Source organism: Microcaecilia unicolor, chromosome 7 (assembly GCF_901765095.1).
Source record: "Microcaecilia unicolor chromosome 7, aMicUni1.1, whole genome shotgun sequence".
NCBI lineage: Eukaryota > Metazoa > Chordata > Amphibia > Gymnophiona > Siphonopidae > Microcaecilia > Microcaecilia unicolor.
In genome coordinates, this window is record NC_044037.1 from 24504172 (window position 1) to 24531948 (window position 27777).

At 43.6% G+C, this 27777-nt stretch overlaps 1 protein-coding gene across 1 annotated transcript in view; it reads left to right on the forward strand.

The window, feature by feature from the left end:
- Positions 1-27777, forward strand: part of TENM1 (teneurin transmembrane protein 1) — a 696753-nt gene that overhangs the window by 223951 nt on the left and 445025 nt on the right. Inside the window, exon 4 of the mRNA XM_030210273.1 lies at positions 23785-24023. Within this exon, the coding sequence (XP_030066133.1) occupies positions 23785-24023 (239 nt within the window). The remainder of the gene's footprint in view (positions 1-23784; positions 24024-27777) is intronic.

Below are 27777 nucleotides of genomic sequence, written 5' to 3' on the forward strand. Positions count from 1 at the left end.
TTGTAGAGTATTATGTTCAGTTTTGGAGGCTGTAACTTACTAAGGATGTAAACAAAAACTTGAAACAGTTCAGTAAAAAGCGACGAAAATGGTATGGAATTTGCATTGCAGGACATACAAGGAGAGACTTACTGACCTGAACATGTATATCCTGGAGGAAAGGAGAAGCAGGGGTGATATGATACAGACGTTCAAATATTTGAAAGGTATTAATCCGCAAACGAACCTTTTCCACAGACGGGAGGGCGCTAGAAATAGAGGACATGAATTGAGGTTAAAAGCGGGCAGACTCAGGAATAATGTCAGGAAGTATTTTTTCACGGAGAGGGTAGTAGATAGTTGGAATGAAAATGGTATCAGAGTTCAAAAAAAGCGTGGGATAAACATAACAGAATCCTGTTTAGAAGAAATGGATCCAAAGAAGCTTAGCGGAGATCAGGAAACAAAACCAGTAATTGGGAAGCAAATCCAGTACCGGGCAGACTTCTATAGTCTGTGCTCTGATCATGGTTAGACAGATTCAGCTTCAGAAGTTGGAGAACAAGGCTAACACTGGGCAGACTTCTAAGGTCTGTGCCCTGATCATGGCTGAATAGATTTGACTGTGCGCTATTCTATAACACTGGGCACCCAAATCCCATAGGGAGTCTTTTACTAAGCCGCAGTAGAATTTTTAGCTTGCAAAGGAAATCACCTGGAGATAAATGCCAAGATGCTCTAGGAATATAATGGGCATCTCGGCATTCACTGCCAGCTGATTTCTGCCACAAGCTAAAAATGCTACCAGGGTTTAGTAAAAGACCCCCATAGTGTACAACCCAAAAGGGGATGTAACCATGGGAGAGGCATGGTTAGGTCAGGGATATTCCAAAAATTGGCTCGCAATTATAGAATACCAGAGATGTGTGTCCAAATTGGATGCCAGGAATTACACCTGGTTTCAGCAGGTGTAAGTCCTAATGCCCAAATTTCGGCACAAGAATTGGTGCTATTCTATAAAGGGTGGTCAGCCTGGAGATACCTTAATAGAATTATTATTATTATTTATTGCATTTGTATCCCACATTTTCCCACCTATTTGCAGGCTCAATGTGGCTTACATCATGAGTGGTGGAAATGCATTAGAAATTATACATTTAGTGTTACAGAAGGATCTTGGGCAACATGATAATAGCACTGATCGCCATCCCCAGCAATTAATGCACAGGGTTTACAGGTATTGCACACTAATTTGCCACTAACGTGTGCTAAACATTTAATTATTACATACTACAATATAATGACCTCATAAGCATTTGCTCACATAACCCAATACTTAATATTAGAATCAATTCAAATTCAGTTCAAATCAATTCTTGTATACTGCTAATATCCCGTTTCCAGGGTTCAATGCAGTTTACAATCTAGGTAAGACAAAAGCAGAGAGTGTTAGTATGAGGTATGAGAAAATTAGATATCATTGATGTAATGTATGAGATCAGAACTATTATAAGAAAGGATAGTAGGTAGTACTAGGAGGTAGAAGTCATAATGGATTATTATGAAGCACTCTTAGGGAAGAGAAAGGTTTTTAGCCTCTTCCTGAAGCTAAGGTAGCTGTTTTGCGTTCTGATGGCAATAGGTAGAGTGTTCCATAGTTTAACTCCAAGTACAGAGAATAGAGAGCTGTAAATATTCTGATATCAAGTTGTCTTTTGAAACAGTGATGCTAGCATGAGTTGTTCTTTCAGTCTGTTAGACTGGACCAGGCGTAGCGAAGTGGTCTTAGCTATTCAGAGGTGAAACCCTGTAGGGTTTGAAAAATTAAACAAGCAGTTTTGAACCTGAGACTTTCTGCTATGGGAAGCCAGTGCAGTTTGAGATTTAGTTGAAACACTGGTATATCTATTTAATCTGTATATTAGTCTAGCAGCTGTATTCTGTATGATTTGCAATTTTTACTGATATTGACACTGAGGCCCAGATGATCAAAAGACCTGCGCTGTTCCAAACAGCGCCCTAAAAATAGCGCCGGGACAGCGCAGGGCTTTTCTGCATCGATGATCAAAGATAATGCATGCAAATCTAAGCAGCGCTATTATCTTTGATTATCATGTTGAAGTGCGGGAGAATTGCGCCCGAGCATGCACTCAGCACAATCCTCCCTCACTTGTTTGACAGGTCTGGGCTGTCAAAAGCCCAAACCTGTCAAACAGCCTGGCCAGAGGCCTGAACAACGAGGCCCCCCCCCCAAACCCCCAGAAAACGTCGTGGCCACCGCCGCCGCCGGCCAAACCCTCTCCCACCCAGCGTCGGGGGGGGGGGGTGGCGGCTGGAGGATCGGTAGGGTTCTCCAGCCCCCGAAGCCCCCAGAAATCGTTCTTCCATCGATGGGGGGGGGGGGCTGGAGGTCCGGTGGACCTCCAGCCCACCCCAAATCCCCCCCCTCCAGCGTTGTCTTTAAATTCCCTGGTGGTCCGTGGTGTCGTGACACCCCCCTGGCCCCGTCCCGGCCCCCTCCCAGCCGCCTCCCGGCCCCCCTACCTTGTGTTGGAGGAGGGACGCAGCCTGCCTGCCTCCCTCCTCTTCCAGTCAGTCGACGCCCAAAATGGCGGCACCCAGCACCGCCCACTGCATCCTGGGATGCACTGGGCGGGGCTACAGACCATGTAAGGGAGCGATTCCCTTACATGGTCTGTAGCCCCACCCAGTGCATCCCAGGATGCAGTGGGCGGTGCTGGGCGCCGCCATTTTGGGCGTCGACTGACTGGAAGAGGAGGGAGGCAGGCAGGCTGCGTCCCTCCTCCAACAGAAAGGTAGGGGGGCCGGGACGGGGACAGGGGGTGTCACGACACCACGAACCACCAGGGAATTTAAAGACAACGCTGGGGGGAGGATTTGGGGTGGGCTGGAGATCCACCGGACCTCCAGCCCCCCCCCCCCCCGTCCCCCTCCCCCCGTCGATGGAAGAATGATTTCTGGGGGTTTCGGGGGCTGGAGAACCACCGGACCTCCAGCTCCCCCCCCCCTTGATGGATCAACGATTTCTGGGGGTTTCGGGGGCTGGAGAACCACCGGACCTCCAGCTCCCCCCCCTTGATGGATCAACGATTTCTGGGGGTTTCGGGGGCTGGAGACCCATCGGACCTCCAGCCCCCCGTTCGAGTTTGCCTTGGGGGGGAAGGGGGGCCTGCCAGCATGCAACTGCATGCTGGACAGGGCTCACCATTCCTCCCCAATGATCCACAAAATCTAACGCCAGCTCGGAGCTGGCATTGATTTTGCTGCGGCCAGCGACCCAATCTTTGGCGCGCTGGTCGCTGATCATTGGGGATGAATGCGTTAAGCGCCAATTAGCATGCATTTGCAAGCTAATTGCGCTAGAAGCCCTGTTTAGCATGCATTTGCATGCTACTTGCGCTGAGAGCCCTTGAGTGCGCTGTTTCAGGCGCTCGAGGGCTGTGATCATGGGTCGGCTGCAAACTCTGGCGCTAGTATGGCGTTAACAGCCTCTAACGCCAGAGTTTGCTTTTGATCATGAGGGCCTTAATGCCAAGAAATAGAACGTTACAGTAATCCAAGTGAGGTAGGACTAACATTTGGACTAGCAGTGTGAAGGCTTTTTGATTGAAGAATGATCTGACTAGATGTAGCTGTCTCATTTTGAATAGTGGTTTTTTTTTCCATAGCTGGTTAATATGGGATGAGAAGGTGAGCGAAGAATCAAGCAAGACCCCTAGTACTCTGGTTTCAGATTCAACTGTAAAGTTTTGACCATTGGACAAAGATATTGATGATGGGACCTCAACTCCCTGATTTCAGAACCGTAGTACCTTGATTTTGTTGTGCATTCAATTTCAGCTTATTGGTCAGGGCCCAGGTGCTGACAGCAGTCATGTTATTCTCTACCGACTGAGTTGAGTCTTTGTTTGATGCTGTCACTGGTAAGAGAAGCAAGATGTCATCCATGTAGGAAAATAGTAGTTCATTAAGACCCAGGGATGACATAAAGAGATTGAACAGGGTAGGTGAGAGGGGAGATTCCTATGGGACCCTGTAGTTAGGAGACCAGTAGTTGGAAAATTGGCTGTTTTGCTTGAAAGAATAGCTTCAGCTTGAAAGGAATTCACAGAACAATTGAGCACAGTCCCTGTTATTCCTATCTGATCCAGGCGTTCAAGTAACAATATGTCATCTACTGCATCGAACTTCCGATATATCGAATTGGAGAAGAATTACTTGGTCACCTTTGCATAGGTGTTGTTTGACATATGTAGTTAGAACTAGCAGCAATGATTCCGTACTATGTGACAATCTGAAGCCAAATTGTGACCAGTGTAAAATAGAAAATTCTTCCAGATATAAAGAGAGTTGTGTACTAATGTAGGATTCTAGTACTTTAGTAAAAAGGGATATGCTTGTCACTGGACGGTAGTTTGCAGGTGAAGTTGCGTCTAGCCCCGATTCCTTCAGCAGTGGAGTGAGAACAATTTTGCCCATATCTGGAGGAAGAGAGCCAGTATTTAACAGTTCATTGAGACCATCAAGAATCCAGTTTACTGCTTCCATAGGGATGAATTTGAGTAGATATTTTGGGCAATGATAAAGGGGATGGGACAACTTCCCTATGAGGAAAGGCTAAAGTGGCTAGGGCTCTTCAACTTGGAGAAAAGACGGCTGAGGGGGAGATATGATAGAGGTCTATAAAATAATGAGTTGAGTGGAATGGGTAGACATGATGTTAATCTGATCGTGATCTCTTGTGCCCAGGCCGAGGCTTAGGAAGGACCCTGGCCAAGGCCTAGGGTAGACCAAACAGGCGCTATGCAATACCATGGGCCACAAAGTCCTGCACACTCAGGAAAATCAACAAGCACCACCAGAAAAGGGAAATAGATCACTCAGTTGGGCCGCAAGGCTGATCTGGAACCCACTCATACAGAGTCCGAGCGTAGGGGCCACAAGGCCAAACTGGAACCGAATCATACAATGGGAAGGGAAAAAAACAACAAGGGGTCCCAGAAGGGACTGGAGTACAAGCAGCACACACAGCGCCAAGCAGTGACACAAAGGAAAGGGTGACAGACCAAACTGGCAGATACAAACAACCAGAGGGAGAGAATACAAACAAAGGCTACACAGTAACCCAGGTAGTGGAGGGCAGAGCCCACAGGGAAAAAAGGGGAAAGCCAGGTTCAGAGCAGGACACTATAGACTCAGAACCTAAAAGAGCGAAGCTCCACAGAATTGGCTGAGCAGGAAAAACAGACTGAAGGAAAAGGCTGCTAGAATTCCCCAGGTGGAGGAGGGCCAGGACCCACCAGGGCCAAATCAAACACAGTACGCCAAGGGCTGAAGCGGACAGAAAGAAAAGGCAGGTTCTAACTAACTACAACAGAAAAGGAGGACAGAGCTCCCCAAAGTCAAATAACAAACACAGGGCACCTAGAGTAAAAGCAGAACAGAGGGAAGGACTGGCTTCAAATACACACACAAGAAAATGGCCAGAGCCCACAGCAAAATAACAAGCAAACTCAGACTACAGAGAAAGGCTGCTTTCAAATATAAGGACAAGAAAGAAGCAGGGCACACTAGAGAACAGAAAGGGTTAAAGCAGAGACCAGAGAAGGGCTGCCTAAAAGAGGCAGGGCACATGAAAGACAAGTACCAAGCACTGCACATAAAGGGTTAAAACAGAGTAGAGGGAAACTAAACAAACAAAGCAGGAAGGAGCTTACCAGGGGCAAATCAACACCACAGCCAGGCAGGAGAAACTAGGCAGAGGAGCGACAACAGACCCAGCTGCGCTGCAGTGAAACAATCAAGGAAACGCTGGTTACAACCAGCACACACAAAGACCACAAACAAAGAGAAGAGGAAGCAAACTCCAAAGAATACACACTGTGCCATGAGCACAGACTAAGCAAGAGAACCAGAGCTCAGCTGAGAGGAAATAACGCTAGAGCGTTCACCTAGGGAGAGGTAAGTTTAAATAAGGTCTGACGTCTTCTGCCTCAAACGTCAGCTCAATCCCTGACAGGCCAATCAGAAGCGAGTCCTAGTCATTCCCCTGCCTGTCTCAGTAGAATCATAACACATGAATTGCTTGTTTACTCTTTCCAAAAATACTAGGACTAGGGGGCACGCAACAAAGTTACAAAGTAGTAAATTTAAAACAAATTGGAGAAAATACTTCTTCACTCAACGTGTAATTAAACTCTGGAATTCGTTTCCAGAGAATGTAGTAAAAGCAGTTAGCTTAGCGGGGTTTAAAAAAAGGTTTGGATAGCTTCCTAAAAGAAAATTCCATAAGCCATTATTAAAATGGACTTGGGGAAAATCCACTTCTTATTTCTAGGATAAGCAGCATAAAATGTTTTGGGATCTTGCCAGGTACTTGTTACCTTTATTGGCCACTGTTGGAAACAGGATGCTGGGCTGATGGACCTTCGGTCTGTCCCAGTATGGCAATAGTTATGTACTTATATGTACGTATGAAGGTATGCATAATGATGTGTTGAAGGCAGCTGATAATCAATGAATGCCCAGTCTCCCAGTCTGCTGAAAGGGAAGCAGTACTACATTTTCCACTACCTGTCCTAATCTGCATAGGGCTGACGCTAAAACATTTGTAGGGGGTAGTCCCTTGAGACAGCTCGGTCTCGGGCGAAACATATGTCGGGCCTTTGACCCCCTGAGTCTGAAGAGAATGGAGGGACTTTAAAAGCAAAGTTGAAAGCTAAGTCAATTTAACAATTTAAAAATAAAAATAAAAGTTTAAAAGTTTTGAACCACCTTATAGTGGACCGATGAAGATGATTGATGTTGTCTAACGTTGCCATTACAATAAATATGATGGCAACGGACATCGCTGAGGTCATTTAAATTATTTAAATTATTCAATTATAAAGTGACAATAGTTGGATATACTGAATTTACTATTGAGGGTTGTATGTTTGTTTTCCAACAATCTATTACAAAATAATAGCCACTAGTGTGAGTTATATACATTTAGACTGGTCAGTATTTAATAAGAGGCCATTTATACGCATTTGTAGAAAACTGCTTTATAAAATGACCTATTTTTTATAAAGCAGAGGGGTTCCCTCAGGTTTTATAATGGCTACAGTGTATATGTGATTTTTTTTTTCTCACTCATGAAACTGTGAGACTATAGTCAAACCACAAATATGTCACCATTATACACATTACAGAGGAAAAGGAGAATCTGGTAACTTTACCAGCACCGATATTTCTTTGAGTATAAGTCTGCAATCAATCATGGCTGTGGTACTGTAAAAGAAAGCATTAATTTCTCTGCATGCCATTGTGTAGCAAGGAATTGTATTTCATCATTAATGATGGGACGCAGACTATGGACATTATGTCTCTAGAAGACAGTTTATTTTCTGTTGGGGGGTTACACGTGTAACTTATTGTGTAATGGAAGTTCCCAGGAAAGAAAATCGATGCACATTAAAGTTCTTGAAATGTTCCAGTTTATTGAGCAGATATGTGACTTGGGATACTAATTACTGGAATCTCAAGGTCCCACAGAAATGATTAACTAAATATAACTTCAGAATATTTGTGCTGATTTACTGTCTGTTAAAGCTGGAAATTTATAAAAGATGATCTGCTAAAATATAAGTATAACATTTATTCTGTTTTTTAATTAGGCTTATTTGGAAAGATATTGTCAAAATTAAGGATTTTTGCATGTGCTGTAAAGGTTCAAAATGACATGAATATATTCTATACCGTAGTAGAAAGTTTAATACAGAAGGACACAATTAAAATTCATTGTAAGATTTCAATTTTAATTGACATAACCTTCAAGATATGTAGTTCCCAAAGCTCACAAAATGTTGACACTTTAGAATTACACATTATAAAAACTTTAATAAAGTACTTTACAGGACAACTATGACCACAACCCCCACCCCCCTTTGTAATTACCCAAATAAATTGCAAGGCATCAGTTTCAAATGGAACTAATTAAAGACCACAGCTTTATTGTTAATATGGTAGCAAGGGAATCTAATCTACATACCCAAGCCGTTGACAGGTAACATTGTGTAAGTTGCATACATTTTGATTGATCCACCTGGTCTCGCACTACTGCATGGCCAGGGCTTTTCTGCGTAGCCCGCCCTTATTCAAGTAAGGTTGGCAGCCCTCGGGGCCTGGTTAGGTCCTTACCGAAAGTCAGAGGTTTTGTGCCTTTCCAAGGTCTCAGAGACCAGGCTCAAAAAGACCTCAGCCATAGATCCTCTGTTGTGTTGGTTGTATCAATAAGCTGCCACCCCTTCCACATTACACCTCCATAAGGGCTGGGTTATCTCAGACTTGTGCTTAACCTGCAGTACCCTCTAAACTTAGCTTTACCACCTATGAAATGTTAAATACTACTTGCAACAATTATCATAACTGCAGAACCAAAGTAAATGGCCTTTGGAAGGTTACAATAAAAGGGTCTCGTCCCAAATCATACAACTGTTCTCCACTATCACAGTGACACATTCCACTAATGCCTGATCATGCTTTAATGGAAGCCACCGAGCTGCTGTTCAGATTGGCCAGCCTGCTTTGTTGACTTTCACAATTACCCCCTAGCACTGGAGGAAATTGCATCCAGTAACAATGAGGGGCAAGCTCAGATCATAACATTCTAGTGTATAACAACCAAGATGTGAAATGTGCCATGTTGTTTTTAATTATAATTAGGAATTGTTTACCGAATAATTCTCCAAGACTGTTGCCACCGAAGCATATGATTAATACATTGAGGGGCATAATTGAACGAAAACGTCTATCTCCATGGGCGTTTATCTCCGAGAACGGGTCCGTGAAGGGGCGGACCGAACCGTATTTTCGAAAAAAAATAGACGTCCATGTTTTATTCGACAATTTGTGAGCTGGGCGTTTTTGTTTTTCAGTGATAATGGAAAATGAAAGCGCCCAGCTCAAAAACGAACAAATCCAAGGCATTTGTTCGTGGGAGGGGCCAGGATTCGTAGTGCACTGGTCCCCCTCACATGCCAGGACACCAACCGGGCACTCTAGGGGGCACTTTTACAAAAAACAAAAAAAAGGTAAAAGAGCTCCCAGGTGCATAGCACCCTTCCCTTGTGTGTTGAGCCCCCCAAATCCCCCTCAAAACCCACTGCCCACAAGTCTACACCATTATTATAGCCCTAAGGGGTGAAGGGGGGCACCTACATGTGGGTACAGTGGGTTTGGGGGGTTGGACGACTAATAAGCATTAAGCAGCACAATTGTAACAGGTAGGGGGGGATGGGCCTGGGTCCACCTGCCTGAAGTCCACTGCACCCCCTAACAACTGCTCCAGGGACCTGCATACTGCTGCCAGGGAGGTGGGTATGACATTTGAGGGTGAAAATAAAAAGTTGTGAAACATCATTTTTTGTGGTGGGAGGGGGTTAGTGACCACTGGGGGAGTCAGGGGAGGTCATCCCTGATTCCCTCTGGGGGTAATCTGGTCATTTAGGGCACTTTTTGGGGCCTTATTCGTGAAAAAACAGGGTCCAGGAAAAGTGCCCTAAATTCTAGCTACAAACGTATACTTTTTTTTCCATTATCGGCGAAAGGCGCCCATCTCTGTTCGGGTGATAACCACGCCACAGTCCCGCCTCCGACACGCCCCCGTCAACTTTGTACGCTTCCGCAATGGAGTGCAGTTGAAAACATCCAAAATCGCCTTTCCATTATACCGATTTATTCGTTTTTGTGAGATAAATGTCTATCTCCCGATTTGGGTCGAAATCTAGGCGTTTTTCTCTTTCAATTATAAGGTGGATAGTAACATAGTAGATAACGGCAGAAAAAGACCTGCATGGTCCATCCAGTCTGCCCAACAAGATAAACTCATATGTGCCACTTTTTGTGTATACCATACCTTGATTTGTACCTGTCTTTTTCAGGGCACAGACCATGTAAGTCTGCTTATCCCCTCCTCCCAACCACCAGCCCCGCCTCCCACCACCGGCTCTGGCACAGACCGTATAAGTCTGCCCAGCACTATCCCCGCCTCCCAACCACCAGCCCCGCCTCCCACCACCGGCTCTGGCACAGACCGTATAAGTCAGCCTAGCACTATCCCCGCCTCCCACTACTGAGTGAATGCTTCTGCAGCCAGGCCCATACATGCCAAGGTCCATTTTGATGCCACACTTGCTTAGCCCCACCCGTTCCTTGGCCCAGAATATAAATGAATGTCCCAAGATCCAATCTGCCCGTCGCCAGACTGTTTGCCATTATTGGCAGCTCTAGAGCAAAAATCTTTAGTTGTTCCTGTCTCATTTTGGCGCTTAGTTAACAGATTAGACTCTGTAACTATTTGATAGACAATTAGTTTGCCCTCGTTGCACCATTTTGCACAAATCAACACTTTAAAAGAGAGGTCTGGTGATGTGGAGGAGCTTTTTTACGATTAGTCATTAAGTTGGCTTATTCATATACTTATGCTCCAGGGGCATCTACTATAATAAAACTCACCCTCAATGTTCTGAGGACACTGACGTCAGTGAAGCCAAGCCCTGACTTCCTTCAAAAAGGTTCGAAGGTTCGTGGTGGTGAAGCCACCAAAATCGCTCCTGGCCCCGCCCTCCAGGGCGAAGCAATGGCAGAACAACGAAGGGCTTGGCAGGGAGGAAGGCAGGGAGGCGGGGGGGTTGGGAAATCGCTCAGGGCCCCGCCCTCGCATCAAACGTCATGATATTGGGGGCGAAGCAATGGCAGAACAACGAAGGGGTTGGGCAGGGAGGGGGGATGTTGGCGACGAAAACCTTGCTAGCGCCCATTTCATTTGCTCTGAAACGGGCCTCTTTTACTAGTTTTGCAATATAGCCCCTTTAACTGAATGGCCTCTCTCACAAACACATATTATATTTATGGTTGTGCAGGTTTTTCCATGTTTTTTTAAATTAAAGGTTAGTGGAGCAGTAGCCTAATGGTAATGCAGCTGGCTTTGATCCTGTCAACATGGGTTCAATTCCCACTACAGCTCCTTGTGAACTTAGGCAAGGCGCTTCACCTTCCATTACCCCAGGTACAAAAACTTAGATTGTGAGCCGTCTAGGGACAGAGAAAGTGCCTGCATATAGTATGTACAGCACTGCATACATCTAGAAGTAATTAGTAGTAGATGACTAGAGGGTGGGTTTTCAGATTTTCTACATCACCAGCAGTCAGCATCTGGAATACAGTGTACTGTCTACTTGTATAGTCAGAACAGTTAAAGACAGAGGCAAAATCGAACACACAAGCACAATATAGAGTTGAATATCAACCCAGCAAACAGCAATAGCTTTATTTGATTGGAGCATTTGTTTCATCATCGACGAGGCTTGGGTTGTGTTTTTCTTGCACCTCATTTTTGTGGTTTTTTTTAATGCAGCATTATTTCTTTACTGGACATTGTGTTCAGCATTTTTGGACTCATAACATTCATCGAAATTCTCATGCAGGCAGGTTGTGGTGCCAAAATTCACACTGCGTTGAGTCTGTGTCCTTTTACTGTATCTTTTAATAAATATCCTTCACTGGAGCCACTGGTCCACCCCCTTCTTTTGGTTGTGTCTTGAAGCTGCAAGTTTACAGATTGTGTGAAAGCAAACAGATAGCGACCCCCCCCCCCCAACCTGCATCCATAGACATGGGGGGGGGGGGGCTGCTAGATACCAGTAGGCTTGTAGTGGAATGATCAGCGGGCCTTCTACTAGAGGTAAGGTCATGGTGCCGGAGGAGGGAATCTATCCATCCCCATTGTTTGTTGCATATGGCTCTCCACTGGTCCCCCACTGACCCAGTCCATTGGCACAACTCTTATGCATCATGTGCGTGATATACAAAATGACAAAGACTCAACGTAGTCTGCGTTTCGGCGCCTGCATCAGGAGTCAAAACAATTTCGCTGAATGTTATGCATCCAAAAATGTTGAGCATAATGTCCAGTAAACAAATAATACTGCATCAAAAAACACCAGTGAGGTGCAAGCAAAGCACAAGCCAAGTCTCGTCAATGATGAAACATATTCACATGCATTGAAAGCAATCGTGACATGATCAGTGGCTGGTTGAGTCTTTTTTTGGAAGCTGGAAAAGCAGGAAGCTCATTCTTTTTTTTTTTATAATAATTTTTATTGACAAGAGGACTGTACACCAACAATAACATCCAAAAAGGAATCATGTACCAACAGTAGCACTCCATATGAGATATACATATACAGAGAAAGCCTCTAGCAATTATAGACTCCCCAGTTCCACTTTGCCCCCAAACCAACTGTCCATTCATAATATAGAATGAATGACATAGCTCCCTGTATACAACATCAGCCCATGCAATATTGACCCTGCAAGACTGTCTCTCTCCTTTCTTGCTGTCCCCACACCTCTCTGATGTGCTGAAAGTCTGAGTGACAGTGGCCATAGCTCACTTGCTGCATCGCGAAGATGACAGAACCAAATTACCAGATGGGAGCTTCAATGAGAGTTAACCAACTGCTCTTAGGGAGAACTTGAGCAGATTACACAGAATGTTTTTTTAAATATATCTACTCCAATCAAAATATTGGTAACACTAGGGTTTCTCTAATCATCAAATAACTTTAATTCAATCAATCAGTCATCATGAAATATCAATTAAAAAACAGTTCACTCAGGGGATTTCCTCAGATTCCTCTCACTCCTCAAGCAGCTGGCAACATGGCTCATGGAGGAGGAGTCCAATGAAATCCCGTCAGGCAGCTACAGTGAAATAGGGTGTGCCCCTCTCTGGGTTTATGATGAAAACGAAGCTGTGACTAGCAGAATGAAAAAAATGACAAAATAAGTGGAATTGAACTAATTGTTAAAGTCTTTACCTTGCTAGGATTTGGTCAGTTTGAAAGATGTTGGACTGATTTTTGTGATATTATTTTTAGATACTATGGAGGTATCTTGTTCATTTCAGTGGAGTTTTTTTTTTCTTACTGATGATTACTTATTTCCAACCATTTGTAGCTTGATTAGCATGGGTTGTGAATTTTTTTACTGAGATCATTTTTCTCCACTGTTTTTTTTTTTAAGTTAATATTTCATGAAGGCTGAATGATTAATTTAAAGTTAATTTATTTGATTAGAGAACCTGAAGTACTATCAATATTTTGATTGAGGTAGATATATTGTTTTTGAGCTTCAGTGAGAACCCATGTAAATCTGCCTGCGGGGATTCTTCACAGAGACGGATTTGTTAATTTTTAAAAATTCTTAAGTAAAAAGTAAAAGTACTGGCTTCAAAACTAGTGAAATAAAAGTAAAAAGTCTTATGCAAAAAAAAAAAGAAAAAAATACTCAAGTAAAAGTAATAAAGTACAGCTCTTAAAACTACTTTTTTTACTGCAAAGTAAAAAATATTCTTAACAAGTCACACCACAGAATCTAGTATGTTTACAAGCTAACTTCCAGGGGGTCACACAAGGTCCTTCCTAGAAAAAAAACAACATCCTGAATATTGCAGTGGGCAAAAGAACATTATTGCACCTATTGGAAAACAAAACAAGCTAGATCAGTACAGATTAGTCCTACACAGTCACTTGATGCTAACAAAATACTTGGCCTTTTTCACACATGAACAGAGGCAGCCCCTCATGAAGTACAGAATAAGAAACCACAAACTACAATTAAACTGAACCCCTGAGAAGCCATACTCTGCCTACAGTGCAAACCCATGTGTCATTTTTTCTCTTCTTCTGCCCTCTTTCACCTCTTCCACATTAACCAACTCCAAACCTGATCTGTTCCAGCTCTGTGAGTGCTTAAGCACCCCCAATATTGAGCAAACCCTTTGTGTCCAGGGAGGGGTAATTTCTATTGGGTTTAGCAACCCGATCATTTTGAAAAGTTGACTCCTGTGTCCCCACCTATCCAGTCTTGCCCAATTTCTCTCTCCCCCAGCCCATAGCCTCTGTCTGTCCCTTCTTTTATCCAGTATCTCTCGAGAATGGTAAGGGATTTGCGTTACAAGACGTATGAGGAGAGACTCGATGACCTGAACATGTATACTCTGGAAGAAAGGAGAAACAGGGGTGATATGATACAGACGTTCAAATAATTGAAAAGTATTAATCCGCAAACGAACCTTTTCCGGAGGTGTGAAGGCGGTAGAACGAGAGGACATGAAATGAGATTGAAGGGGGGCAGACTCAAGAAAAATGTCAGGAAGTATTTTTTCACGGAGAGAGTAGTGGATGCTTGGAATGCCCTCCCGCGGGAGGTGGTGGAAATGAAAACGGTAACAGAATTCAAACACGCGTGGGATAAACATAAAGGAATCCTATTCAGAAGGAATGGATCCTAAGGAGCTTAGCCGGGATTGGGTGGCAGAGCCAGCCGGTGGTGGGAGGCGAGGATAGTGCTGGGCAGACTTATACGGTCTGTGCCAGAGCCAGTGGTGGGAGGCGGGGCTGGTGGTTGGGAGGCGGGGATAGTGCTGGGCAGACTTGTACGGTCTGTGCCAGAGCCTGTGGTTGGGAGGCGGGGCTGGTTGTTGGGAGGCGGGGATAGTGCTGGGCAGACTTATACGGTCTGTGCCAGAGCCAGTGGTTGGGAGGTGGGGCTGGTGGTTGGGAGGCGGGGATAGTGCTGGGCAGACTTATACGGTCTGTGCCCTGAAGAGGACAGGTACAAATCAAAGTAGGGTATACACAAAAAGTAGCACATATGAGTTTGTCTTGTTGGGCAGACTGGATGGAGGACCATGCAGGTCTTTTTCTGCCGTCATTTACTATGTTACTATGTTTTCCCTCCCTACCCATCCAGTCTTGCCTAATTTCTCTTTCTTTCTCTCTCTCTCCCCTCCAATCCACTAAGGCCCTGCAGCACAGTCCCCCTCCCTCCCGTGCACCTCCGCCAGGCCTGTGCTAATAAATTACCATGGGGGACACATGGGATCTGGCTGTCTGCAGCACCGCTAATGTTTCCTGTGCCAGTCCCGAAAGTTTACATCGGAGGAAGCGTGCCTAGAATAGGAAGCACTGGAGGCACTGCAGAGAGCCAGATCCTCCCGTGTGTCTCCCATGGTAGTTTATTACTATGAACCAGCAGAGGTGCTACCGGAGGGAAGGAGCAAGACTGTGCCACAAGGCCATGGTGGATGGGAAGGGAGAGGGAGCGGGCCCTGCATGCATGCATTGAAGGTGTAGTTCAGACTGGGGAGGCAGCTGATCCTGACAACGACAAAGTGATAGCCAATCAACTGCTGTTCTGGGCAGGTGTAGAGGGAAAGGGCTAGGGTTTTCAGGTGATATCAGATCATACTTGCATCTCTGGGCCTGAACTTCCGGTCCCAGCTCAGCTGTTTTTAGGACCAGAGGTTTGGGCCCAATTAGCTGCAAGCTACGTCTGACACTACTTGGAAAGCCTATAGAGGAAGAGAAATAGAGGGATGGAAAATACTTTTTTTTTTTTTTTAAACTACTTTCCAAATTTGTACCTTGTTACTAAGTACAAAAGTACAGCTAAAATGTAACTTGTTACAAGTAAAAACACTGCTAATTGTACTTAAGTACTGTAACAAGTACTTTGTTACTACCCATCTCTGTTCCTCAGTTACTCATGGCATCCATGCAGGCATTGAAGGGCCTCACACAAATGTAAGAAATCTCATACATCGATGTGCATTTCCAGATATGTGAGAGGAACTAGGCATACAAATGGTAAGAATGCTAAAATACCATGTATACTCACATATATGTCACAAAATGTATGACTGATTTTAAAATCAAATGTTGTGGGAGAAGGTAGGCACAATGTTTCCCTTCCCATCCTTACCCTCTCCTGCTCCCACCATTTGGCCATTTTCCTCCATACCTCTTCCCAGTGCTCTAAAGATGTTTCTGCACAGGGTTTCCTGTACAAGAACACACTCAAGCACACTGCTGCATCCCGCCTTCTGCCTGGCAGGAAATGCATCATGAGGGAGGGGATGGAGATAAAGGGAAGATATTGGCCAGATGACCTGTATGCAACTTATCAGATGGGGTGAAAGATAGGATATGACCTATATGTGAAACCGATTTATACAACAGTATCTATGGTACGTGTGATAGAAGAGTGTGTTTTAAGCCTGTAAAACTGCCTTAATTAATTTTTGAAGTGTATTTCTCTAGTTTGGCCAGCAGGTGGAGCATGTTATGTTTTAAGCAGTTACAAAGAACTGACCTTTCCTTTATTGGTTAACACAGATAAAGGAAATGTTTGCAGTGATATAACTAGCTATTTTCAAATGTTGTTGTTCTGGGTTCTGATTGGCCCAGGAGCTCATTCTCATTTGGATTTTACTGGCTTTTTCCCTAGTCTTAGCCAGGAAGAAAAGAGAGACAGAGCTTTTTGCTGAGGCTCTGTGAAAGGTTATACGTCCTGATCTTCCCAGGTACTTTTCAGAAAGTAAACAAATGTTTAGATAGTTTTATAATTGATCCATATTTCAGTTACCTGTTATTGTTTGCTGATTGCACTTTTTTTTGTTCATTGTTCAATTTTTAAGACAATAAACAATTTAATTTGTTGCCTCTGCCTGTCTGGACTGATAAAGAATACTGGTGGTTTGTGTGTTGGGTCTGTGAGTGCTTTCTGAGAAGTGTGGGACCACTGGGAGTGTGGCCCCAGTAACATGGAAATCAATGGGGATAATTTGAGAATGGTTAGGGCCTGGTCGGTGGGAGGGGGGCTAGTGTAGAGCACAAGTGGGAGGCACAGGTAGACCTGAGCTTTGCTGGGGGTAAACTCTCTAAGTGGTGATATTTTGTTTTCCTTTGTAATGTTATTCTCCCATAGATTTCCGAAATCTTGGATCCGAATTTATGGACTTGAGTATTGTTTTCTTTTGAAAATGTGAAGAACTTTCTTTTTCAACTTTTCTTTTTCTTGATATTAGGTTTGAATATGTTATTGATAAACGGATACTTTCCTACACAAGATGTTTTCTTGTAATAAGTTTAACAATATGAATAAATAAATAAATTTTTTAAAAAAACTCTCTAAGTGGCCGCGGGGTAACCCCAGGCGGGTGGCTAGGCATTTCAAAACAGTAAGTTTGTAGGTTTATACATGGACATGTCCCGATATGTTGATTTTTTACTGCTGTTTCACACTGAGCAGAGAATTTTGTTACATGCTTTAAACTGATGCTAAGGTTCTTTTTCTTTCGTGGTAGCTCCTCAAATGGAGCTCAGTATTCTGTACATACAGTATAGGGGATGGATTTGTAAAGCATTTTGCACGTATGAAGCATGTCTTCAAAGTGCTGGTTCAAGCTGGTTGAAATGTGTGGTTAATCATAGCAAAACCCAAACCAGAACTCAATCAAAAATGTATATATTTGACATTCTGCTTCACTGTAGTTTTCCAGCTTGAATATATGTCTCATAAAAGGGGGAGAACACTCATGTACAATTTCCTGTGGGTGTTATCTCATTAGGCTTTTAAACAACTCATCATTCCTTATTTATTCCATGCATTTTCAGCAAAAGAGGCCAGAGAGTGTTGCATCAGATCAGAAATATATTAAGGATGTGCATTCATTTGAAACAATATTTTCCATGTCATTTTGCACTGGTTGCCTGCACAACCACGTATTATTTTCAAAATATGTTCATTGGTGATTTTCATATCACGTGGCTTAACTCCAACTTATATGTCATTATTAATTAATTTGTCAGCTAGAAACTCTCAAGAGAGCTCCTGATCCTTTTTTTTCCTGATCCTAAGAGGATAATTTATTTATTTTTAAATTTGTTTATTGATTTTCACATAACATAACAAGGAGTACAATTGCCCCTAGACATCAGCAATCCTATAAGTGAGGCCGTAAGAGGATAGTTTATAAAAAGTTTTTCTGCATCATTTGCCTATCAGGCAGCAAGTTGCTGAAATGATCTTCCATGTACCATTGATTACAGGTAGACTATGGTAAATGTCGTAAAATGTTGAAGACCTATTTGTTTAGAACTTTTTTTGGATCCTAGTTGATTTTAATGGATTTTAAGATATAATGCTGTACTGGTCCTGGTTATGCCCAGCTTCTTGTACTGCAAGCCACATTGAACCAGAAATGGGTTTGTGTGAGATGTAAGTGCCATTATGTTATGTTATGCTATTTCATGACAGGAAAAACCTGAAAGAGTGTGCACTTTTTGCAAAGAATATGAACTATTTGGGAAGAGTACACATCGAGGCCCTTTTATTAAGCTGTGCTAGGTGCTAATGCAAGCCCAATACAGCATAAAATGGCATACCGTGGGTTGTGAGTGCCATTTTAATATACACTGATCCATACATTAAAACATCTTTCAATTTATTTTGGAATGGGTGTGTCCGGGGAGTGGGTATTACTGCACTAATCAGTTAACGCACACTAACTAATTTGAGCAGGATTACTATTAGGCTTATTTTCAAAACAGAAGGACGCCCATCTTTCGACACAAATCACAAGATGGGCAACTTTCTCACAGGGAGGGGCATAATCGAACGGTGCCGCAAAGAGGCGGTGCCAACCATATTAACGAAAAAGATGGCCGGCCATCTTTTCTTTCGATAATACAGTTGGGGCCGGCTAAAACTCAACATTTAGGTCAAATGTTGAGATCGCTGGGTTTACAGATGGCCGGCTTCGAAAAAGTGGAAAGAAGTCCAAGTGCTTGGCCTTTTTCAGTAGTACCAGTGGGATTTGAACCAGCTACCGCTGGATTACAAGACCGGTGCTCTAACCACTTGGCCACAGCTCCATTTACTTGGATGCTCCTCCCTTTTGATTATGCCCCTTCAGGTCTCTCTCAGCCAATCACAGCTAAATGCATTGTGATTGGCTGAGAGAGACCTGAAGGGGCATAATCAAAAGGGAGGGGCATCCAAGTAAGTGGAGCTGTGGCCAAGTGGTTACAGTACCAGTCTTGTAATCTAGAGGTGGCCATTTCAAATCCCACGGGTACTACTGAAAAAGCCAAGCAAAATGGTTTAGGACGTCCCTGACAAGCACTTGGATTTTTTGTTTTTTTTGGATGGGAGGGGATTGGTGACCACTGGGGGAGTAAGGGGAGGTCATCCCCGATTCCCTCAGATGGTCATTTGGTCAGTTGGGGCTCCTTTTTGAAGTTTGGTTATAAAAAAAAGGGACCAAATAAAGCAGGCAAAATGCTTGTCAAGCCTGGCTTTTTTTTTCTATTCTCTGGCAAAGCCGGCCATCTCGTGAGCACGCCCCCGTCCCACCTTCACTACCCTACCGACACGCCCCCTTGAAATTTCGCCGGCTCCGTGACGGAAAGCAGTTGAAGCTGGCCAAAATCGGCTTTCAATTATACCGATTTGGCCGGTTTCAGGAGATCGCCGGTCATCTTCCAATTTGTGTCGGAAGATGGCAGGCGATCACTTTCGAAAATGAGCTGGAGGGTCGCCCAAATCGGTATAATCAAAAGCCGATTTTGGGCATCCTCAACTGCTTTCCATCGCGAGGATGACCAAAGTTCACGGGGGCTTGTCAGAGGTGTGGCGAATGCGGGACTGGGGCGTGCCTAACACATGGACGTCCTCGACCGATAATGGAAAAAAGAAGGGCACCCTTGACGAACACTTGGACAACTTTACCTGGTCCTTTTTTTCTTACGAAAAAGCCAAATGACCAGATGACCACCGGAGGGAATCGGGGATGACCTCCCCTTACTCCCCCAGTGGTCACTAACCCCCTCCCACCCTCAAAAAATTTTTTTTAAAATATTTTTTCAGCCTCTATGCCCGCCTCAGATATCATACCCAGCTCCATGACAACAGTATGCAGGTCCCTGGAGCAGTTTTAGTGGGTGCAGTGCACTTCAGGCAGGCGGACCCAGGCCCATTCCCCCCTACCTGTTACACTTGTGGTGGTAAATGTGAGCCCTTCAAAACCCACCACAAACCCACTGTAGCCATGTAGGTGCCCCCCTTCACCCATAAGGGCTATGGTAGTGGTGTACAGTTGTGGGTAGTGGGTTTTAGGGGGCTATGCACCTAGGAACAGTTTATGAAGTCCACTGCAGTGCCCCTTAGGGTGCCCAGTTGGTGTCTTGGCATGTCAGTGGGACCAGTGCACTACGAATGCTGGCTCCTCCCACGACCAAAAGACTTGGATTTGGTTGTTTCTGAGATGGGCGTCCTCAGTTTCCATTATTGCCAAAAATCGGGGACGACCATCTCTAAGGACGACCCTCTCTAAGGTCGACCTAAATTTCATGATTTGGGTGTCCCCGACCGTATTATCGAAACGAAAGATGGATGCCCATCTTGTTTCGATAATATGGGTTTCTCTGCCCCTTCGCAGGGACGTCCTGCGAGGATGTCCTCAGGAAAACTTGGGCGCCCCTTTCAATTACGCCCCTCTATGTGAGCCTGTAACGCCTACAAACTGGAAATAAGTGCTCACATGGTAATTTTTTAATGACTGTGTGCTAATGCAACATTATTGCATGGCCATTAATGCAAAAAAATGGAATATTGGCCATTTTGGGCTAGAATCTGTATATGTTGCCAATAGAATTGATGTTGAAAAAAGTGCTATTCTATAAACTGCGCTTAAAGTTAGGCACCGTTTATAGAATAGCGCTTTTGCCAGGGAATTGCACCTAACTTAGGGGTATGTTTATTAAGGTGTGTTAGCGTTTTAGTGCGTTTAAAGTTAAGGCCTATTAAACACTAATGCACCTATACATTCCTATGGGTGCATTAGCATTTAACGCATGTCAACCATTAAGTCGTATTAATAATGTTAACGTACCTATTATGCGCCTTAGTAAACGTACCCTTTAAGACACAGCCAGTTGTGTCAACTGAAACATGGTGCAAATGTACGCACCTATGTTAAACGTGTATCCCTGTTATTCTATAACAATATTCATTAATTTTAAGAATGTCCCCATTATGCCCATGGCGCTCTTTCCATGCCCCCTTTTTCAGATCATCTGTAAATTTGAGGAATGGATCCCACTTCTAAAACGGATATAGCGGAATTGAAAAGGTTTGAAGAAGAGCGACCAATGTGATAAAGGGGATGGAACTGAGGGAAGGCTAAAGAGGTGAAAGCTCTTCAGCTTGGCAAAGAGACGGATGAGGGGAGACAGGATTGAGGTCTAGAAATTCTGAGTGGTGTAGAACGAGTAGAAGTAAATCGATGTTTTACTCGTTCAAAAAGTACAAAGACTAGGGGACACTCAATGAAGCTACATGGAAATACTTTTAAAACAAATAGGAGTAAATATTTTTTTCACTCAATGAATAGTTAAGCTCTGGAACTCTTTGCCAGAGGATATAGTAACAGCGGTTAGCGTATCTGGGTTTAAAAATGGTTTGGACAAATTCCTGGAGGAAAAGTCCATAGTCTTCTATTGAGAGAGACATGGGGAAGCAACTGCTTGCCCCAGGATTGGTAGCATGGAATGTTGCTACTATTTGGGTTTCTGCCAGGTACTTGTGACCTGAATTGGCCACTATTTGGTAAACAGGATACTGGGCTAGATGGACCATTGGTCTGATCCAGTATGGCTACTTTTATGCTCTTATGTTCTAATTTTACACTCATAAATGCCAATTAAATCTAATTTGTTCCAATAATTGCTTGTTAAAAAGTTTGGCATTAATTAGCTTGTTATTCAATTAAATTGGCTCCTGCAGTAATGGCCACGCGCTAATGGGGAAATTAACACGTGGCCATTACAAGAAAATATGACTAGACAGCCATTTTATCTCATGCTAAAAGTGGCCAAAGCGCACGGAAAACCCACGTGTTGACACTAGCACCGGCTACATTTAGCGCAGCTTGGGGTCACAATTGACAGAAATCTCACACTAGAAAGCCATGCGAAAAATACAATAAAGAAAATGTTCCACTCAATGTGGAAACTCAAAAGAGTAAAACCTTTCTTCCCAAGAGAAATATTCCGCAGCCTGGTACAATCAATGGTGCTAAGCCACCTAGTCTACTGTAATGCCATCTACGCCGGTTGCAAAAAAATAAATCATTAAGAAACTCCAAACTGCCCAAAACACAGCAGCCAGACTCTTGTTTGGAAAAGCGAAATACGAAAGCGCTAAACCCATAAGAGAAAAACTGCACTGGCTCCCGCTAAAAGAACGAATTGCGTTCAAAATCTGTACCCTGGTCCAAAAAATCATTCACGGTAATGCACCGGCATATATGTCAGACCTCATAGACTTACCAACCAGGAACACAAAAAGGTCAGCACGCACATTCCTGAATCTCCACTACCCCAGTTGCAAAGGAATTAAATATAAATCAACATACGCATCCGGCTTTTCCTGCATTAGCACGCAACTATGGAACGCATTACCAAATGCCTTAAAAACAACGCATGACCTAACAATCTTCCAAAAATTACTAAAAACCAACTTGTTCAAAAAGGCATACCACAATGATCCATCCTAAATACCAGACAACAAAACTCTTCCAGAATTAGACAAAACCGAACTCTCTGCACCTGACTGCTTCAATAATTCTGTCACTATTGACCATGAATACACTTCCACCTTATTTCTCATGCCGAAATGAACTGATTATTGTGATTTACTCTACCATCTATGTACTTAATGCAATTCCACATTGTATTCCTCATACCGGAAATGGCGATCGCCACTAAAGCATACTGTAAGCCACATTGAGCCTGCAAAAAGTAGGAAAATGTGGGATACAAATGCAATAAATAAATAAATAAATAAATAAAAAGCCCCCTAAATGCATTACCCGTACACTTATACCAAATCAAAGTGTATGTCAAAATATTTTAAAGTAAATTTTAGCAAACTACGATACACATTGCATAAGGCATCATAAAATAACTGTGTTAGTAATGAGGGATACAGATTTTAGGAGGCTTATTCTAACAGTATTGTAACTGTGCAATAACTTCCGTTTCCATGCTTTGCAATTGCTCTTTCTGTGTCACTCGGTATTCTCAGTGCCTAACTTATTGTGGCTTCACATTGTGCCAATATTTTAGGTTCACCATAACACTTAGATCATTTTCAATAGTGCTACTAGTAATGCCCTTACCATCCATTTTATATATAACACATTTGTTATCATAGCCAAGATACATCGCTTTATGTTGGTTTGTAATGAAGCTCATTTGTTCTCTTTTTGCCCCGTCCTGCAATCCATCCAAGTCATCCCGTGAGTTTTCCACATCCTTATCAAGACCGAACTTAGCATATGTACTGCTTTATGTGGAATCTGGATAATAAGTTTGTCTCTCAAGATTAAAAGTGAACGTTCAGTGGGGGAATTATCAAAGGATAATGTGGAAGATCGAGTGACCCCTCCCCCACCTAGTTTCATTTGCTTTTAAAATGGACAGGAATCATATTTTAAATCTACATTTTCATTGTCATGCTGACTTGTTTCTGGGTTTTAAAAAATGTGGTGTTTTCCTGATGTGTGCAGAATGATGGTACATTTTTTCTAAGGTTTCCTTTAAATGTTTAGTAATATCTAGTAATGTTCAATATGTTTTCTTTGATCCTGAACAATTGTCAGCTTTTCTTGAAAATAAGTTACCTGTATAGATAAGTTAGAAATGTGGAATTCTGCTAATATTCTGTAATGACAATTGTGCTTGTAATTACCGTTATAGACTCTGCACTCAACATGCAGCATCCCAACACCCAACTTTAGGCAAGCTTTTGAGAATTACCCCCGTTTGTGCAATGCCCGTCACTTTCATAAAATCGTATTTGCTAATCTGGTTCTCTGTCTTCTTTTCGTAGGCATTTCCTGTTTAAACACGGATCTGGTTCTTCGGCAATCTTCAGTGCAGCCAGTCAGAACTATCCTTTAACCTCCAATACTGTATACTCACCGCCTTCTAGGCCTCTCCCTAGAAGTACCTTTTCTAGACCAGCCTTCAGTTTTAGTAAACCCTACAAGTGCTGCAACTGGAAATGTACTGCCTTGAGTGCTACAGCTATCACGGTAACGCTGGCATTGCTTCTAGCCTACGTCATCGGTAAGACTTACTTTTCTATTTTTGCTGTATCAGTGCTTTCCATTCCATTCACCTGCATTTAACACAATAGGTACCTTGAATTTTCCTATAGACACAAAGAGGAACATTTTTCGGTGGCCACATAGGTGCATAATTTTGTAGGCAGTTTTCACACCATTTTCCTTTTGCTCTTAAATGGGTACCCAGTGACAGAAATACCCAAAGTCATTGCACCTCCTTTTTCAGCGAACAGAAGAAGAGGGGAAAAGCACACATTTATATTTGAAAATGTGTTACATTTCTACCTTAGTTCCCCGAGCTTAACTTTAGTTCTCCCTGAATGCCCTTTCTTAACCAGCTAAAAGTACTGTAAATGCATCACAAATCCCGTATGTACTTTTCAGCCATTCTGAGGAAGGCAATTTTCATTTGTCCTGGCTAAATCACTGTCTGTAAAAATAACTTTTGAAAATCACCCTATGAATGGCAGAAAATCTTTTATATACAAGCCCCTTAGGGACTCTTTCACTAAGCTGCATTAAGCAGTTTGTTGCGGGTTTACCATGTAGTAGATATTAGAGCAGACCCATGCTAATGGCCACTGCATGTTCAAACTGGAAAACAAGGTAAAAAAAATTGCAAAGTGGGTGCAGCTTGTCTCCATTCGGGTGGGAGGAGCTTATCGGGGGCTGGATCAAATAGGAGGGACTTCTTGGTGAGGGGCTTCTGGGGGGATTGGATGAGGCGAAGACGATGGGGGTTGTGACTTGAGGGGATTGAACTGGGGAGGGAGGAGATGGTAGGGGTTCGCACTGGCATGGCAGCATTTTTTTTAATTGGGCTGGCGCCCTGCTAATTTTGTGCCAGATAGTGCAGGAATATCCATGCTATCTGCCATTGTACGTAATATAATACCTGTGCAGGAACAAAGTAATTCTATATATGTGGCAGAACAATTGGTGCTATTTCCATTCTGAATTTTCAACAAGGGTAAGAGTGATAACAGATGCAATGCACTGAAAAGGAGCAGAAATGGCAGATCTGCATGAAAACACAGTTACGCTTCCATTTATAGAATACCGCCTAAGTGTTTCCATGAGGATCTGCAAAGGGCCGGGGTCATGGGAGGGACATGGACGGGTCAGGAGCATTCCCTTAAAATGCACACAGTGTTATAGAATAGTGTGGATCCGCACTTAACTTGCATGCCATGATTTGCACATGGTTTCAGTTGGTGTAACTCCTCGCACCCAAAGTTGGGCGTAGATCCTGGCATTTAGTGCTATTCTATAAAGGGCACTGATCCCAGAACACTCAATATACAATACCATTCAATGCCAATTTTTTTGGCACTGAATTTTGAGTACCATCTACTGAGTCCAGCCCTAAGTGTCTGTCTTGTGTGGTAGATACAGGGCAGATGCTGGCCATGCCCCCTGAATTTACCTCGCAGGCTTTGCACTTACCCCAGGGGTGTAGCCAGACTTCGGAGGGAGGGGGGTCCTGAGCCCGAGGTGAGGGGGCACATTTTAGCCCCCCGCCCCCCGGCGGCGCTGACCCCCCCCCCCCCCCGCCACCGCCATTGCCGACTTTACCCCCCCCTGCCGCCGACCATCTCCACCCCCATCCTGCCGCCAACCCGCCGTCGCCTACCTTTACTGGCGGGGGACTCCAACCCCCGCTAGCCGTGGTCCTCTTCTTCTCACAAAAGGCTTCTTTCTGTTTCTGACGTCCTGCACGTGGCTTCGTTCTGTGAGTGCAGGACGTCAAAAACAGAAGGAAGCTCCCCCCCCTGGCCCCATGTAGCTACGCCACTGACTTACCCCATTCTAGTTTTATGGGGCAGTTCTGTAACAGGATTCCTAAATGTAGGCGCCTGGAGGGGTCTTATAAGCACATTCCTTTATAGCACACTAATTTAATCTGATATCACCTAATCCATTATTTATATTCTGCCTTATTTCAAAAAAAGGTTCAAAGCGGATTACAAAACGGATTACAATTCTGTTAAGACATACATCAGCAATTCAAAATGATAATTGTTGCAATTATAAAGTTATTATCATTACATATTCATCAAGTGCCATACAATTTAGAAAATAGATATGTTTTCAAAACCTTACGAAAAAAGTGCATAGGATGGAATAGATCTAATCTGTAATGGAATTTCATTCCATATCTTAGCATCCTGATACAAATATGAACTTTCATAGATTGATTTATAATGAGCTTTCCTCATAGATAATAAGCTAACGTTAATATATGCTTATGTACACAGTTACAGTTTTCGGGGTCATTTTACTAAACTATGCTAAGCACTAATGCGTGTTTACCAGAGGGTATACTGAGGCATCCCACAGCAATTTTTGGATGTGCACACGCTACCTGCAAGTTATTTTTAGCACTGAGGGTGGAGAGTGGGCATGTTCTGTGCTAACCGATTAGCGTGTGAGCCCTTATCACCTACATAATGGGGTGGCAATAGGGGCTCATGCACGGATGGGAAATTAGCTGACTTCTACTACCCCAAGGAATCCTAATCCACCCTGCTAAAATGTCCAGGGGTTCAAAATACAACCCGCTCTGTATGCCCTAGCGGGGGAGAAATATGCCTGTGGAAGACAGGAGAGCTAGACTGAATCCTGAGATTGTTGATGACTTACTCATTCACAGATTTAAAAAAAACCATATTTTTTAATCTGTGTATGAGTAAGTCATCAATCTCAGGATTCAGTCTAGCTCTCCTGTCTTCTACAGTCCTTCCTAGAAACATAGAAACATGACAGCAGATTAAGGCCATATGACCCATCCAGTCTGCCCATCCTCTGTAACCCCTAATTCTTCCTGTTCCTAAGCAATCCCACATGCTTATCCCATGCCTTTTTAAATTCTGGAACAGTCCTCGACTCCACCACCTCCACCGGTAGGCCATTCCATGCCTCCACCACCCTTTCTGTGAAATAATACTTCCTTAGGTTACTCCTAAGCCTATTCCCTCTTAACTTCGTCATATGCTCCCTCATTCCAGAGCATTCCTTCATTTGAAAAAGGCTCTCTTCCTGTACATAAATGCCCTTGAGATATTTAAACGTCTCTATCATGTCTCCTCTCTCCTTCCTCTCTTCCATCGTATACATGTTGAGGTTGAGGTTCATAAGCCTGTCCCTATAATTTTTGCGTTCAAGACCGCTTACTAATTTCGTAGCTGCCCTCTGGACCGACTCCATCCTGTTTATATCTTTCCGTAGGTGCGGTCTCGAGAACTGCACGCAGTACTCCAAATGAGGCCTCACTAGAGACTTATACAACGGCACTATCACCTCCTTTTTCCTGCTGGTCGTGCCTCTCTTTATGCACCCAAGCATCCTTCTGGCTTTGACCATCGCTTTTTCTACCTGTTTGGAAGCTTTAAGGTCATCAGACACAATCACCCCCAAGTTCCACTCTTCCTTCGCACACTGAAGCACTTCACCCCCTATACTGTACCGTTCCATCGGATTCTTGCAACCCAAGTGCATGGCCCTGCATTTTTTGGGATTAAACCTTAGTTGCCAAATATCGGTCCATTCCTCCAGTTTCACTAGGTCCTTCCTCATGTCATTCACACCCTCCAGGGCGTCCACCCTGTTGCAGAGTTTAGTATCATCCGCAAAGAGACAAACCTTACCAGACAGAAGATGTCTTATTAGAAAACTAGCCGTTGAGCCCGTAAAAACGGGCTGGTATTGGGGTTTTCCTTCCTTCCCCCTCCCCCCCATGAGGTCGCTACCGTTCC